This window comes from Lactuca sativa, chromosome 1 (genome assembly GCF_002870075.4).
Source record: "Lactuca sativa cultivar Salinas chromosome 1, Lsat_Salinas_v11, whole genome shotgun sequence".
Lineage (NCBI taxonomy): Eukaryota > Viridiplantae > Streptophyta > Magnoliopsida > Asterales > Asteraceae > Lactuca > Lactuca sativa.
This window is the reverse complement of record NC_056623.2, coordinates 245,029,967-245,046,438: the sequence shown is the minus strand read 5'-3', so window position 1 is coordinate 245,046,438 and position 16,472 is coordinate 245,029,967. Positions and strand designations below refer to the sequence as shown.

General features: G+C 39.2%; 1 protein-coding gene across 3 annotated transcripts; it reads right to left on the bottom strand.

The window, feature by feature from the left end:
* Positions 1–372: 372 nt before the first annotated feature.
* LOC111896269 (pentatricopeptide repeat-containing protein At4g16470) lies at positions 373–8,346 on the bottom strand. Of its 3 annotated transcripts, none has more exons than XM_023892280.3 (5): positions 7,928–8,346; positions 6,285–7,628; positions 6,024–6,168; positions 5,677–5,798; positions 373–5,554 (listed from the first exon to the last, which is right to left on the bottom strand). In XM_023892280.3, exons 1-2 carry the CDS (start codon positions 8,218–8,220, stop codon positions 6,356–6,358), a joined length of 1,566 nt encoding a protein of 521 aa, XP_023748048.1. In that variant the 5' UTR covers positions 8,221–8,346; the 3' UTR covers positions 373–5,554; positions 5,677–5,798; positions 6,024–6,168; positions 6,285–6,355. The 3 variants fall into 3 exon arrangements, with proteins under 3 accessions (XP_023748048.1, XP_042754580.1, XP_052620910.1); XM_042898646.2 differs by having other exon boundaries at positions 6,285–7,638; positions 7,928–8,068; XM_052764950.1 differs by lacking the exon at positions 6,285–7,628 and having other exon boundaries at positions 7,928–8,066.
* Positions 8,347–16,472: the final 8,126 nt, after the last annotated feature.

Here is a 16,472-nt window from a genome sequence, read left to right as displayed (position 1 = left end):
CGCCTACTCATCAAAACCACAAGAATTATTCTTGTAAAACCAATCAAGTTAATATATATTTTTTGATATAAACAAGCAATGTAAAAATCTATTGCAATATCTTACTTTCAAAACCACAAGAGTTATAAATGATATAATAGATGACAATGGTTGTCCATCACTTCCATGTAAATAGAAGCCATCCATCCTAATGGAATCATTTTAATTTTTGGAGAAGATAAACATTGCATCATATGTTTTTTTTTGTAGTAAACGATTATTCTTCTAGCAACAGTGAAGTAAATCTGATATACAAATATACAATGCCCCATTAGATATTTGATATAAAGATCTAGTTCAATCCATTATGGACTTAAAACCTTTATATGACCATTTTTGCAGTATACCAAAACCTTTATTGAATTTTGGTTTGTAATTTCCGTACAACATCCCATTAAATAGAGAAAACACGTACGCAGTAAAACAAAAGTTTTTATACAATACAATATATAAGGGTTGAATGTCACGAAAGGGTAAGCGCGTTTTACAGATATTCCATGAATGAATGAGTAATTGACTATAAGAATGAACCACATTGAAGGTTGTGTGTTTCCAGAACATTTCTTGCAGCCTGTTTGACCTTTTGACCAGTCACATAATGGTTTCTACAAACAGGCATGTACACGTCAGCACCAGCCACTACTTCTCTCTCTGTCTCCTCTGTTTTCCTTAAAGTAAAAAAAGCAGGCTTCCCACACACCTCACATCTTGCCTTTAATTTCGTTACAGTTGGGTGTGGAGGGGTGGTGGAGTCCATTTCGAGCCCGGGGGGCAATGATGGTTCAGCTTGATGGTTCCCAATGGCACGTTTAAGAAGGGAGACGTGAAACACGGGGTGTATTTTTGAAGAATCTGGTAATTGGAGGCGATAAGCAACTGGACCAACACGAGTTGTGATGAGAAAAGGCCCATAGAAGCGAGGTGACACTTTTTGGTTGATCCGACGAATAACTGATTGTTGACGGTGGGGACGCAATTTGAGAAAGACCCAGTCCCCTTCGGAAAACTCGACGTCCCGTCGGTGTTTATTTGCATAAGTCCTCATGTAGGACTGGGAGCGTGCAAGGTGGTATTTTAGCTGTGATAGTGCCTCGTCTCGATCAGCCAAATCCGATGCCACTGATTCACAACTGATCTCACCTTGTGTGTACTGAAAAATTGTCGGAGGAAGACGACCATAGACTATATGGAAAGGAGTGGTATTTGTGGATACATGGTAAGCAGAGTTATGCCAGAATTCTGCCCATGGAAGCCAGTGGGACCAAGTCTTGGGTTGCTCAGATGCGAAACATCGGAGGTATGTTTCAAGACTACGATTTACCACCTCAGTTTGACCGTCGGATTCCGGGTGATATGCTGAGCTGAATTTCAAGTGACTCCCTTGTAGCTTAAAAATCTCCGTCCAAAATTTACTTAGAAACAAAGGATCACGGTCACTAAGGATGGTCTTGGGTGGACCATGTAACCGTATCACTTCTTTGACAAATATTTCAGCGAGGAAACGAGCTGTGATAGGATGTTTTAAAGGTATAAAGTGGCAATATTTGGACAGTCGGTCAACAACTACCAAGACCATTGCATGTCCTTTTGATTTGGGTAAGCCTGTGATAAAATCCAATGAGATATCGTCCCATATGTGCGATGGAATAGGAAGTGGCTGTAGAAGACCCGCAGGAGCAAGGGTTGAATGTTTGTAGCGTTGACAAGTGTCACAAGCCTGGACATAATCTTTGATAGTTTTGGTCATACCGATCTAATAAATTTGGGCTGCTAAACGTCGGTAAGTCCGGTAAAACCCCGAGTGGCCCCCAGTAGGACTGTCGTGAAATTCCGCAATCAGCTGAGGAATCCAACGTGAAGAAGCTGGAATGACCAATTTGCCTTTGTGGTATAGTTTATCCTGGATGAGGGAAAAACCAGGATGTGAAGAAGGGTTGGCCTGTAAAAATTTTTTTAAGTTGAGAATCAGACTCGAAACCCTCCAACAAGGAATCGCCATCCAGCCAACAAGGGTATGACAATAGGGTGCGAAGGTCTGGAGCTTCGGAGACACGGGAGAGAGCATCGGCAGCACTATTATCTCGTCCCGGTTTGTAGAGAATAGAGAAATTGTATCCCATAAGTTTGGCAAGCCAATTTTGTTGGTCAGTGGTGGTAATGCGTTGTTCTAGTAGATGGCGGAGGCTCTTTTGGTCAGTAAAAACTGTGAAAGATCGCCCCAAGAGATAAGGCCGCCAGTGTTGAATTGCTAAGACGAGAGCCATCAAATTTTTTTCGTACGCAGATTTGGAGAGCGTTTTGTCAGACAATGCCTTGCTAAAATAAGCAATTGGCTTGCGAGATTGCATGAGGACAACCCCAAGTCCATGGCCTGATGCATCACATTCGATTTCGAATGGTTTGGAGAAATCAGGAAGTGTGAGAAAAGGGGCTGTGGTCATTGTATGTTTCAGAAGATTGAAAGCAGCTTGTGCTTCAGGCCCCCAAGAAAACTTGTCTTTTTTTGTCAACTCAGTTAGAGGGCGGGCAATCTTGCCATACCCTGGAATGAACTTTCGGTAATAGCCGGTGAGGCCTAGGAAACCCCGAACTCCTTTCACGTTTTTTGGTGTAGGCCAAGCTTGGACAGCAGTAATCTTTTGAGGATCCATGGAAACGCCCTGTTGTGAAATAATGTGGCCAAGATATTCAACCGATTGGATACCAAACGAGCTTTTCTTTTTGTTAATGACCAATTTGTGGTCTTGTAGGAGTATGAGCACTTGGGTAAGGAGTTGAAGATGGGAGTCCCAATTTGTGTTGTGGACTAAAATGTCGTCAAAAAAGACCAGAACACCCCTACGAAGAAGTGGGCGGAAAACTTCATGCATTAAGGCCTGAAATGTAGAAGGCGCATTAGTTAGCCCAAAAGGCATAACTAAAAACTCATAGTGGCCATTATGAGTACGGAAAGCAGTCTTATGGGCATCCGATTCGCACATCCGGACTTGATAAAATCCGGATTTAAGGTCGATCTTCGAAAAGAAAGCAGAGCCATGAAGTTCATCGAGTAGTTCCTCGACAACTGGGATTGGATACTTGTCAGGGATTGTAACACGGTTAAGAGCTCGATAGTCAATACAGAGTCGCCAGGAAGAATCCTTCTTGCGGACAAGTATAACTGGACTGGAGAAAGCACTATGGCTTAGGAGAATAATTCCAGTAGAGAGCATCTCCTCGACCTGGCGTTGAATCTCATCTTTTTGGAGATGAGGGTATCTATAAGGACGTACACAGATAGGACCCTGTCCCGCGAGCAAGGTGATACGGTGTTAAATAGAACGAACAGGAGGAAGCCCTTGGGGAGATTGAAATAATGGTGTAAATTGTGATAGGATAATATTTAATTGGTCTTGCTGTGTAGTAGAGAGGGTAGTGGTGGGTTCCGGAGGATCGGTGATGGTGTTCAGATGGAGTTCCAGCCATGAATTAAGGGAGTGATGTGGAGGTGTAGGAGAAATGCCCTGTAATGTAATCTGTGAACCCTGGAACCAAAAACGCATCTCCTGTTTCAACCAATTAAACACAACGTCTCCTAGCGTACCCAGCCAAGCAACGCCCAAAATAATGTCCAAAGATCCTAGTTCGTAAACAAGAGCATCAACTGTACAAGAATAGGAACCTATGGACAGTGGAATACCTTTGCAGATTTCATCCATCGTGACCTTGGTACCGTTGCCCAAACTGATAGACAAAGGTTTTGTGCGAGAGATGGGGAGACCCAAAGCTGATACTACTGTTTTGGAGATGAAATTGTATGTGGCACCACCATCAATCAACATAAGAGCTGTGAAACCGTGGAGCTGACCCGCAAGCTTCAAGGTGCGTAGTGTAGTAGAGAGATCGGAAGTGAAACCATGAGAATCTAACACATGGCATTCTCCGTCGACGGGCGTATCTTCGATTGGGTCGGAATCGAGATGACAGAGGTCATCAGAATCATTGACAATATCACCATCAGTAAGCAGCAGCACACGAAATTGACCATCGGTACATTTATGTTGGGGAGAGTACTTTTGACCGCAGCTGAAACAGAGCCCTAGACGACGGCGTTCCTCCCAATCATGTTTGGTGAGGTGTTTGGTGCGATTGGGTCGGGGTGTAGTAGTAGCCGGTCGGGTCGGGTCTAGAGGTTTACCCATGGTTTGACCCGGAGTAGGCGCGGGTTTCGGTGTTGGGCTAAGCAGATCAGTGGGTTTAGGAGAGGATTGGGCCGGAGAAAAGGTACCTTTCCATGATGGATAGCCCGATCCAAATGAAGAAGTCTTCCGTTTGAAAGTTGTGGAATCGGCAGGGGTGGTTGTGGCGGTGGCAACATGGCGAGCTAATTCCATGGCGGTGTCACAGGTATTGGGGCGTAGAGCACGAACCCAGTTTCGGATGGTTGGTTGAAGACCACGTAAGAACATCCCAAGGGACTGGTCTTCAGATTGATCGGGAATTAGGGCAGATATTGACTCAAATTGCTCAATGTAGGTGTCGATGTCGGCTTCCTGAAAAAGAGAGCCCAGAGCTTCATGTGCGTTCAGGAATTGAGAACCGCCAAATCGAGTGATGAGTTTGTCTTTGAATTGTTCCCAAGTGGATTGGGGATGTTTGAACAACAACGTGGTGAACCAATTGAGTGCAGAACCTTCCATACACATCTGAGTAAGCTTTAATTTTTTGGAATCTGCGGTTTGATGAACGGAAAAGTAGAGTTCAGCTTTGGTTATCCACCCACGAGGGTCTTCTCCATCGAACACAGGTAATTTGACCTTCGGTAGAGAGAACAGCGAATCGTCTGTTGGTTGGAAAAGGGGATTGGAGAGGCCGGAGCGGAGGAAGGTACCGGAGGAAGCACCTTCTTCAACAGGATGGTCAGGGCGGTTGAGAGAAGTTTGCACCATTTTCTCCATGAGCTCCTTCAAGGATGAAAAAGAGACAGTCAATTCCTGCATCTGTGTTGAGATCTGGTCCATTTTCCCCTCCTGAGTATTCATTCTATTATGGAGAGATTGGAGACGAGTGGTAACGTGAGCATCAGTGTTATCAGGCATGGTGATGGAGGAGGAGAAACAGGGCAATGGAACCAATTGATAAGAAAGGTTTAGGTTAAGCAAATAGCTGTTAATAAGATTGAATCACAAACAATGGTTGAATGCTTGATTTATTTCTGAAACGATAATGGAAGGAATACAAAATGGAATGTCAGAGAAGAGAGCCAATAACTACTCTTCCTGCCCAAGCTAGCCACTAGCCGATTCTCTCTAACAGAAAATATTCTCTCCACACACTTATTCTAACATTCAACTAGATATATATAGTGCCCCTCTAGTGATGCAACAAACTATGACATCACTTTACACCTGTCCTATTTTCTTCTTGCGTGAGTAGACCTTCCAAGGCCTGGGCTCTTTGGTGGGCTTGTTAGTTGGACTGACCTGTTCCTTCTCAATCTGCAATTGGTATTATATCAAGCACCCCAAAGCTCCTTCTGCAAAAACCAACCTACTTTCATTAATAAAATCCTACTTTTTCTTTTCTTTTTTTATTCAAAAATCCACATCCAAATACAAAATTGTTGAATTACCACAAACGGAAAAAAATAAAAATTACCGCAAATAATCACCATCCAAGCCAGCAACAATTACAGTTTTGCCATCATGGTCAGCAGCTTTGATGCAGAAATCATACAAGTCTTCAAAAAACTAAGCTTCATCAATTCCAATCACCTCTAGCTATCATCACACATTTAAAAAAAATCACTAAAATTTAAATTTGGATTGATTTGAGTTAGAAGAAGAAAATAGAGAAGACAAGGGCAAAATGGTATTTTTTCAAAAGTTTACAAGCTGAGATGTTAAATTAGACAGCTCAAAACTAGAAAGGTAATTAAAAAGTTTCTTTTTTGGACTATATCCAACAAACTTGATATAATACAGGGACCAAAAGTGTAAATTAACCTTATGATAAGCTTCAAGACCAATTCTTTCTTTGAATGATGATAAAGCTTCAAGTGGCCAACATGAAAGCTTCTCCCCATCATGTGTCACAATTGAATCCAATCCATATCTTGTATCCTTACTAGACTTTATAACAGCTGCATTTCTACACACAAATATAAACATTAATCACACTACTATAAGCTAACAACAATTCAAACTAATAATTTTCCTCAACCAAAACAAAAAAAGAAAAAGATCCACATCAGCTAATGAACTCACAAAAAATTTATGCTATCATAAAAAAATATGATACTTGCTGGAAGAATAACCCTTTTGATCAGAAAAAGCAGCTAGAAAAGAGAATCTTTTAATATACAATTCATATCCTTGATAACTTCATATATCTCATCAGTTTCTTCATGCATGTTATCCCCCATAAAGAAAAAATGGACCTTTTTTTGCACCTCAATCATGCTATAACCAGGCTCCTTTTTCATCCCCAATTCCTTCAATCCACTCCTAATTTCAGCAACATTATCCCACTGACTAAAAGTCGCATAAGCATTTGATAAAACCACGTATTTACCAACATTATCACTTTCCAATTCAAAATACTTTTTTGCTGCAATTTTCACCATATCCATGTTTCCATATACCTTACAAGCTTGAATAAGTGCACCCCATATCACTGGATGATCTTTACAAGGTGCGCTTTTTACAAACTCAAAAGCTTCATCTAACCTTCCTGATCTCCCTAAAATGTCCACCATTGCTGCATAATGCTTTTCCCCAGGGGTAATCCCGTAATTTCTTCTCATTGATTGAAAATACTCCCAGCCCTCTTTTACCAAACCTCCATGGCTACAAGCGGAAAGAACTACAAGAAAAGTAACACTATTTGGTCTAAATCCTTCGTTTATCATTCTATGGAAAGCATCTAATACCTCTTTTACCCTTCCATGTTGTCCATATCCAGATATTAAGGAAGTCCATGTAACAATGTTTTTATCTGAGGCCTTGTTGAATACTAAATGTCCATCGTAGGGGCAGCTGCACTTGAAATACATATCGATTAGGGCACTATTGACTACAAGATTTCCATTCATTTGGGTCTTGATCATAACCCCATGTGCTCGTTTACCCTGTTCTAGTGTTGCCAGGGTGGCACATGCCCTGAAAACTGAAGAAAAAGTAAACTGGTCAGGTGTTAAACCATTTTGTCTCATTTTGTAATAAAGATTCAAGCCCTGTTCTTCAAGACCCTTTTGGACATACCCTGAAATCATGGCGTTCCATGAAATCACATTTGGGATGAGTAATTTCTTGAAAAGAATGTGGGCAGTGACTAGATCGCCTGATTTTGCATATAATATAAGCAACTTGATGTTTAGGTATTCATTGGGAACAAAACCAGATATAATCATTTGTGAATGGATTCTTTTCCCAAACTGATAATCTTTTTTGAATATGCAATCTTGCAAAAGAAGGGAGTAAGTCTCTGAGTCAACTTGGTGTCCTGTATGGCATAGGAGTCGAACTGCTTCTGCTAGTCTTCCTGAAAAACATAGACTCTTCAATGTTTCATCCATGTTGAGGAAGCCCTTTGAGACCTTATCCTGAAATCTGGGAATATCTTACCAGTGATAATTGCATTCAGCTATTGGAACAGAAAGCAAGGAGAAATTTATGAATTGAACATGTAAATCGATTAAACATCCAACAATAACATTCAGCTATAATTTAGATTGAACGCAAAATATGAAGGTGAGGTGAATATATTCCAGCTTTTGATGATGTTGTTGGAGCCGTTTTTGCTTTACTAATGATCAACTTAAAAATATTGTTTGGATGAATTGCGACAGATACAGTAAGACATTCATGTAATAAATTCAATTAGCAGACTACTAAGGTGAGGTACAAACCTGCCATTAGAGCTTTCAGATTTAATCCGGCGAAGCAAAGTGGTGGTTTTTCCAGCGAACATAGGGCCCACAATTAAGTGAATTTCACCCTCAGTTTGGTGGCAATGGCCGTTTTCTTCGGTGATTGGCGAAGAATAAGCTGAGGATAATCTAAGACGACGTAGTTGAGGGAGATAATTAGGATTTCTAACAGGTAAGAAATTAGAAATGGAAGAAAGCGAGTTAGACGGATTAAAAACAAGATTTGGAATTAAGATCGCGGCTGTTCTTGTTGGAAAGATTAGTGATTTCATCGTTAAGTTATCAGCGGCAGAGCTCAAGATATGGTGTATAATGTAATATGTGAAGACTGAAGAGTAAAACAGGGTTTAGGGTTTTAGGAATTTTGGCGCCGGAGACATACACGCAGCTGCCCTGGAACTACTCATACTTAAATTTCTATTTCTTTTATTATATCCTTTTTCATTTTTCATGTTTACAACGTTTTTTTTTTTTTTTTTTTTTTTTTTTTTTTTTTTTTTTTTTTTCCTTCTTCTAATTATAATTTTTTTTAAACGTTTAACACACCCATTAAATTTTATTTTTGAATTACTCTCTTATCCATAATAAGACTTGAACCATCAACCCTTTTAGCGGATACACATATTTCCAATTCCTTGGATGTATTTTGCTGACTAAAAAAAATGTAATGTAACATTTATATAATTGATTTAGAACAATTACTAATAAATTTGGTTATAGTTTTAAGGTTCGATAGGCTTTTAAAAGAGCCATCCTAAATTTTTATTTTTAGGAAAAAAGAAATCATAAGGTCACTAATATGTTAATGAAGTTCGATTTGAAAATGAAAGATATGGCTCGATTTTTCATTCATTTGCTCCTATTTTTTTTAACAACTTTATTACCGATGTTGGACTCTTTGATATTCCTCTGCCCAAATCTTGCACCGAACAATACAAGCGCCCCATTGCTAGCCAAACACAATGATCATTCAGCTCTGGAGATCCTGAAGATTACTCTTGTAATCTTAACCAATTGGATGATCCCAATCGCTTTCGAAGACACCATTTTACCAAAGAAATCTGAAGGTGAATACAAATTTACCACCATCTTACCACTGCCTAGAGACCGATAAATGCTACGGGCTACCCTGCAGTCCTAAAACAGTCTCGCCCCGACACAACAGTCCAAAACCTTGCCACCGATCCATCAGATTGGTCTCACCCAAGGTCAAGCACCCACTAGCAATGTCACCTGTTGACACGATCAATCCTGCTACGCTTGTAGCAACCCATACTCTTGGAGCGATAACCCCATCGTACGGTTCCCCGCACGTGCCATAATGACTCCGACCTTGCTGGCCTTTCAAACGTCGTTCAGAAGTCTTGGGTCTCTTCCCGAGACCCTCCACTAAATGCACCTGACCTAAACCTATCTTCTCGAGGTACTCCAAATCGATTTCCTGCCCTCGGGCTCTGGGATTCCTATCATTCATCTGGCACCCTGACACACTTACCAGCTCAATCGTTAACCGAAGAACTGCAATAGATGGAGCAACCTCTGCCCTAAACCGGACTACAATCTACTCCCCAGACATAGTCTCCAATCCCGAAAGTGCAATAGGTCGCACAATCAATCCTTGTCACTCGATACAAGAGATCCAAGGCGAACCGAACCTTAGCTCCTATGGGGTAGGGCTAGTGCAGAAAACACTTTCCATTCTCGTGAACTCAGAACTCTGGCAGTCCTTTCACTAACTAGCTCACCACCGAAGCCGGGACCAAACCCTGGTCCTTCCCCATGCATGCTCATCTTTATCTTGTAAAGCATCTATTCCCATGATCAAAGCATAACCAAGAATTTTCCTTCCTGTAAGCTTCTTAGATTCTCCAAGACTCTTCTCGATTCGAGTATGGATCTTGTGCTTTCAACAATACAGGCCTAATACTACCTTCCACACCTATCCATACTTTCCTCAACAATCATCCCGGATCCTCCAAGTCACCATCTCAAACTGGCACTCCAAATGTTCGCTAATAGCACAACGAGATCCACTAAAGCATTTCCTAGGTCTTCCTAGGTTTTCGTCCTCACCCTGCCATCAGCTGCTGAAGAACTCGCCATAATGTCAGTTAGCTACCTCATGAATATAGTCACATGAAATAAAGCTCAGATAATCCTTTGAGTGAAAGACTCATCCATGCAACGGTTAGACTCAAACGAGAGCTATGCAATAGGGTCAAATCCATCACTATGAGATTATTCAACCCTTACTACATGTGACTTAACACATTCACTTAATAGCTAACTTACTATTGGATTAGGTGTCTAAGCCCATAACTATAATTGGTATTGTTAGGCTATGAAGTGTTGTGTCATTGGGCCTTTCGTTTAGGTTTATTATGTTCTCGGTTTTTGGGCCTGTCCAGCCGCTTACATTTAGTAGGGTTTACCTTATATAGTGCATGCATGCATCATAACTATGAGGGCTTTTGATAATTACTTCTTGGATTGTATAGTAACCCTAACACAACCTCTATAGTAGCAGTTCTTCATAGAGCTCTTCTGAGGTTGTGGATTATTAATCATTCGACACAAGTTGATGATGGGTTTTGGCTATAAGAACATCCTATGTGCTCATACAAACCCTAATGCTTGGATCTAGGTTTCTCTATTGTACATGCAATTCATCCAAGACTATAAACCCTAGATCTAGAATATGATAATCAATATTATATATAAGAATGGGTTAAAGATATTACCTTGATTGTTATGTAGCAATAACAATCTCAAATCCTCCTTGTAATGACTTTAGAAAGCTTAGAGTCACAAATGTCACTCCTCTAATGGTTCACAAACGCCAAGAGCAAGAGGATGAAGAAGAGAAGAGAAGGAGGCTCTTAAAAACGTGTGGAAACCCTAGAGAACAAGTTCACCACGTTTTTGGAGCATAAGGGTTCTATATATAGTGAGGCTATCAGGGTTATCTAACAAGGAAACCCTAATTTGGATGCTTAAGCCCTAAGCAACCCATGGACTCCTTTCCTTAAAGGCCTTGGACGATTTCTCATGGGTTTCCCCATAGAATTCGTTCAACCTTATAATATAAGGTAATCCATGGCCCAATTGTAATTTTCTTATAATTACAATTCCAGTCCCTTAAGTTTAATTAATCTCTTTTAGTCACAAACTTAATTCTTATTAATTCTTGACTAATATTAATTAAACAATATGATTTCTCCTTTAATATATTATTCCCATAATATATTAATAAATCATATTTAATCCGTTCTCTCCATAATTCATCCTATCAAGTTGTTTTGGTGAAGGCAACCCAAAAGGACCATGCACCATCGGGTCAAGTACATACCAAAATAGTTATGGACTTAGACACTTATCCAACAGTTGATTCATCTCGTGTTATTATTTTCATTGTGTTCTTGATTTGTTCGTTTAAGAATCTTATCGATCTAAATATTTTAATCTCATCAATTGGTATCAGAGTAGGAGGCTGTGTAAATCATACGCATCTCTTCTGTTTGAAGAATATTTTTAGGGTTTTCGCTTTTATTGAATCTGTTGAGCCGTCATCTTTTCATTGACATTGTTCATAGATCTCGATATTACCCTAATACCGCTTTACAAGTATGATTCTTGACAAGTAAACAAATCAAGTCATTAGGTCTTACGACGAATCTCAAACCAATCCCATTAACATCTCCAACAACATTGGATCGACTATAAGGATTCCAATACAGTATACTCAAGAGTATGAAGTATGGGCTCTTCACTTTGAAGAGTATGTCCTTGGTTCAGAGGACAACGAATATTTAATCTGGGAAGCAATCATGTGGGTCCTTTTTCTCATACAGGAACCAAAAGAACAATCAAGACTCCAAAGGGGTATAATCAGCTGATGATTGATGTGAAGGATGTTACTCAAGACGAGAAGGACAAGTTGCTTAGCAACATAAAAGCAATGAAGATGGTCAGATTTGCTTTACAATTTGAAACCTTTCGCTTGGTGAGTGCATGTACCACTGCAAAGGAGATTTGGGATTGGCTTAAGGAGTTGTGTTCCACCAATGAAGATCTTGAACATTCTACTTAGACTCTTCTGCTTTCAGAGTTTGGTGACTTCAAGCAAAAACAATATGAAAGTCTCACTCAAACATTTGATCGTTACAACCATCTTCTCAGCAAGATGATCAAACATGGAATTGGTAGAGAGGTGATCGAGCAGAAAGTCACCTTTATGAATGGTCTAAGGCCAGAATGGATGGTTGTGGTTTCAACTATTAAAGCTCATGAAAAGTTTAAATCCTATTCGCTGGCGAAGCTCGTGGGAATTCTCAAGTCTCATGAAAGGGTTGTGACCAAGGAAACAAAAGTAGTTTCTGGAATGGGATCATTGGCTCTTATCTCAAAGGGTAAGAAATTGGTTGAAGAAAAACTGAGTCTAACCTTTCTGAATGTGATCTAACAGATGAAGAATATGCACTGATGGTATCTAATCCCAAGCGGTTTGCAGGAAAGAAGTTCCCAGCCAAGAACTGAAATTGGTAGGGAAGCTATAGTTCGGAGAAGGAAAAAGAGGAGGTTAAAAGTGCTCCTCAGAAAGAGGAGGAAAAGAAAGAAAGCAAACTTGTGGGTAATTCCGGCTATGACTGCAATTATTTTCATGGAAAAAACCATCTAGCAAAGGAGTGCATGTTAAGAAGGATGAACGAGAAGAAAGAGATCGAAGATGATGAAGCTTACCACACTCATAAACTTGAAGAAGCCAAGAAGAAAAAGTCTAACGATAAATCCATGCCTGTGTTACTTGTACAGGAAAATGTTGAAGAAAATGAGTTCGGCGGAGTAGAGATCTGGTCTACTGATTCGGAAGATGAGGAAGTACACAAGCCCACTCATGGCAGGGCATTCGTGGTGAAAGAAGATGGTTCTGGTTTAGCAGGAAATTGTCTGATGGTGATGGCTGGAGTGTCACAAATGAGAGGCTACACTATAGATGACGGGGATGATGATGCGAAAGAGAGGAAAGATAGATGCTTCACAGCGAAACCGTTTGGCGAACAGATCAACGAATGTGATCAGTTGATCAAGAAGGTAAATTCTATCCTTGAAAAACTCAAAATACCCGTTTCTAACTATGAAAAGGAATTAAATGATTTGAAATATAAATTTTATAGTCTAAGTGGTAGCCTAAAACAAACTCGCCTCACAAATGCTAACCTAACTGATCAAATGAGCAAGGTGTCGTCCAAGAGTGAGGAGCGAAGGATATGGATAGAGCAGAAGGAGTTAGAGTTGGTTAGGGCAAAAGACGAATTGATATATTTGCAAAGAGAAAATTTGAAAATTTTGAAACAAAGGAATATTTTTTGTTTAATTGCTAAGCGTCTTTATACAAATATTACTCAGTTGCATCTAGATTGTGATATTGGCAAAAAGATTCACAAAATGATTTTGCCTTTTCTTGAACTAAAGGAAGACGAAATAAATGTTGATTGTTATAACTTTGAATCAATTGTCTCATCAGAAGAAACCACTGCTGCCTATAGGATTGGTCTGGACAAAATTGAGTCCTTTATTAAGTCAAAAGACCACAAGGACATGCTTAAAAAATTATTGGACGAAAATGACAAGTTGAAAATTAAGACCGAAATTGTTCAAAATTTTGATTCATTGAGTACCAAGTTAAGTTTAGAAAACAAGATTGATGCCAACAATACTTCTGAATTTGATGAGGACGATGATATGAGTGAAATTTCTGTAGAGGATGTGGTTGACTGTTCTGAATTTGTTAAAACTAAACCCGAACCAACAAAAGTCCTTATATCTGAAAACTCTGTTGAGTTCACTCGATCGTCTAAAGATCAAAACAAAGTCCTGAAAGAAAAGGCGGTTGTATACCGAAAGGTACAACTGTACCGAATCAGGTGTACGCCACCACTGTAGTTACTAAGAAGCAAACAGTTGAGCTAACTTCCATGGTAGATGAAGATAATGCTGATGGTTGTGATGAGTACTTTTGGTCTGCCTCGATTGATAATGTAGATGAAACGAAAGGATTATCGGAAAGAACCTCTTGGAGGATGAAAGGTAGATATGTGGCTGAACCAATCATTAAGCCATCTAACTTCACCAAAGCAAGTACAAGTGGTACAAAAGAAGCTCAAAGCGAGACCAAAAGGATAAGCGAATCTCAGTTAGTAAGGAGCAAAACTTCTGCAAGGAAACCGAAACCAAATGTAAATATTCAAAAATCTTCCAAGCAACTTGCAGAGCAAAAGCATCAACAAAACAGAAGATATCAGAAGAATCTCAATGAAAGGAAGCAGTTTTGGCAATCCCAGAACTCTAACTATGTGCATAGAGATAAGTCTTCCAATCATGGAGCAAAAGCAAATTCGCAGGCGAAACCCAAGCAATGCTCTCACTATCATTCACGTGCTTTACAGAAACATAAGGAACATGTCTCTTACAGGTCATCTTCACTAAGAAACTTCACCAAGAAAAACAACCATCCTCGCTCTCAACCAAACCAAACTCCTCGAGGATGTTAAAGGAAAATGGAAGCTAGTCTCCGATTCAGAAGAGCAAATAAAGAAGATGACCTCTAACCTTACAAAGGATATGAAAGGAGTTGTTAAGAATCAACATAAAGTAAAACAAACCGATTCTAACAAAGCAAATAACAAAATCAAAGTTTTCACCATTAAAAGGAAAAATGAAACCACTTTAGAAAAATGGATGTATTTGGTTGATCCTGCAATTAGTTTTCCTTGTTCAGTAAAAGGCTCAGGAGGACCCAACCAACTTTGGGTTCCTAAATCTGCTTAATTTTTGCAGATTATACATGACGAGCAGGAATGGTATATTTGATGGGTTTTAGCCATAAGAACTTTCCTATGTGCACATGCAAACCCTAATGCTTGGATCTAGGTTTCTCTAATTGAATATGCAATGTATCCAAGGCTTACAATCCTAGATCTAGTGTAAACAATTGAATCATAACATATGAAATCAGATCTACAAGAATACCTTAAGTTGATTGCTTGAAACTTCTTGTTCTTGGAGCTTAGAGTCACAATTGTCACTCCTCTAATGGCTTACAAACACCAACTATCAAGAGGATGATTTGAGAGAGAGGAGAGGTGAGGAAATTGGCTCTAGGGTTTCTTTCTTTTCAAGAGTGGCCGATTTCCCTCACCCATGGGGTCTATTTATACTATGAGCTTACTAGGGTTACACCCTTAACCCTAATTGAATAACTTAGGCCCTAAGAAATCCAAAGATCCTTCTAGATATGAGGCTTGGACGATTTTAAGATATCCAATCCCTAAAAATCGTCCACCCTAATATCCATAAGGATTCATAGCCCAAAAACACAACTATCATACATTTGACAGTTTATGCCCCTTTATTCAATTAACCTCTTTAAGTCACCAAATTAATTCTTAATTAATTTATGACTTATATAAATAAAATAATATTATTATTCCTTTAATATATTACTCTTATAATACATTAATAATAATATCTCTTCTCTCTTTATAAATCACCGTGTCAAGTTGCTATGGTGAAGGCAACCCTAAAGGACCATGCACAACCGGGTCAGGTATTTACCAATTATAGTTACAGCCTTAGACACTAATCCAATAGTCTCCCACTTGGATAAGTCTAGTAACTATAAATGCAAACACAATCCGATTAGCAATCTTAGCTCTCAAAGACGCTGTCAAACTCTGATCTTATCAGTATCCTGTCCTTTAGATAAGGGATCATACAGTCCTCTGTTTTGATACTGTGCAGACAATCTCATGAAACATTGTCATACTTATTGTCTAGCAATTAGTTTCTCGATATCAGATTTATTTGACATAGAACTTAATTGAACACATCAATTCAGTCTTGATCGGGCCCGACACATAAGTCAAATCAAAGCATCGAGGGGCCCTGATATCGCCTTTAACCTCTTAGGATAAAAGTAATAGATAAACTTCGACTTATATGCATTTACTATTCACTAATCAAGTATACACAAAAATGCGTTTTATGACATCTATTTACTGATGTGGTTTCAAATTATCAACGCACAACCAATTAGTAAACAATAAAGCATATATCTTGGTTTTAAGACCATATGATATTATCGTCTCGCGATCACTTGCAGTACATTCCATAAAGTGATTCCAGCAAGCGCGGGTTTATTCCAATGCTAAAAACTCTTTCATAAGCACTCACGAATGTTGTAATAAACTTTTTTTTATGTCTAATACTTTTCAAACAATCTACACACTAATTCATGACAGTCTTCACTCATACCTACTTCCAACATATGAACGACTATGGACCGTTTGAATAATTCGATTATTCTTAATAAACTCAATTATTCTGGAAGTCAAAACATGTGACAACCCGAAATTTCCATTCTGTATAAACTATATCACTTCAATAGAAGTTATAGCAGTCACAGTTAATTTTCAGACTTTTCGCGTAAGTTTGAGTAATTTAGGGTTTACACTTCAGGAAATAT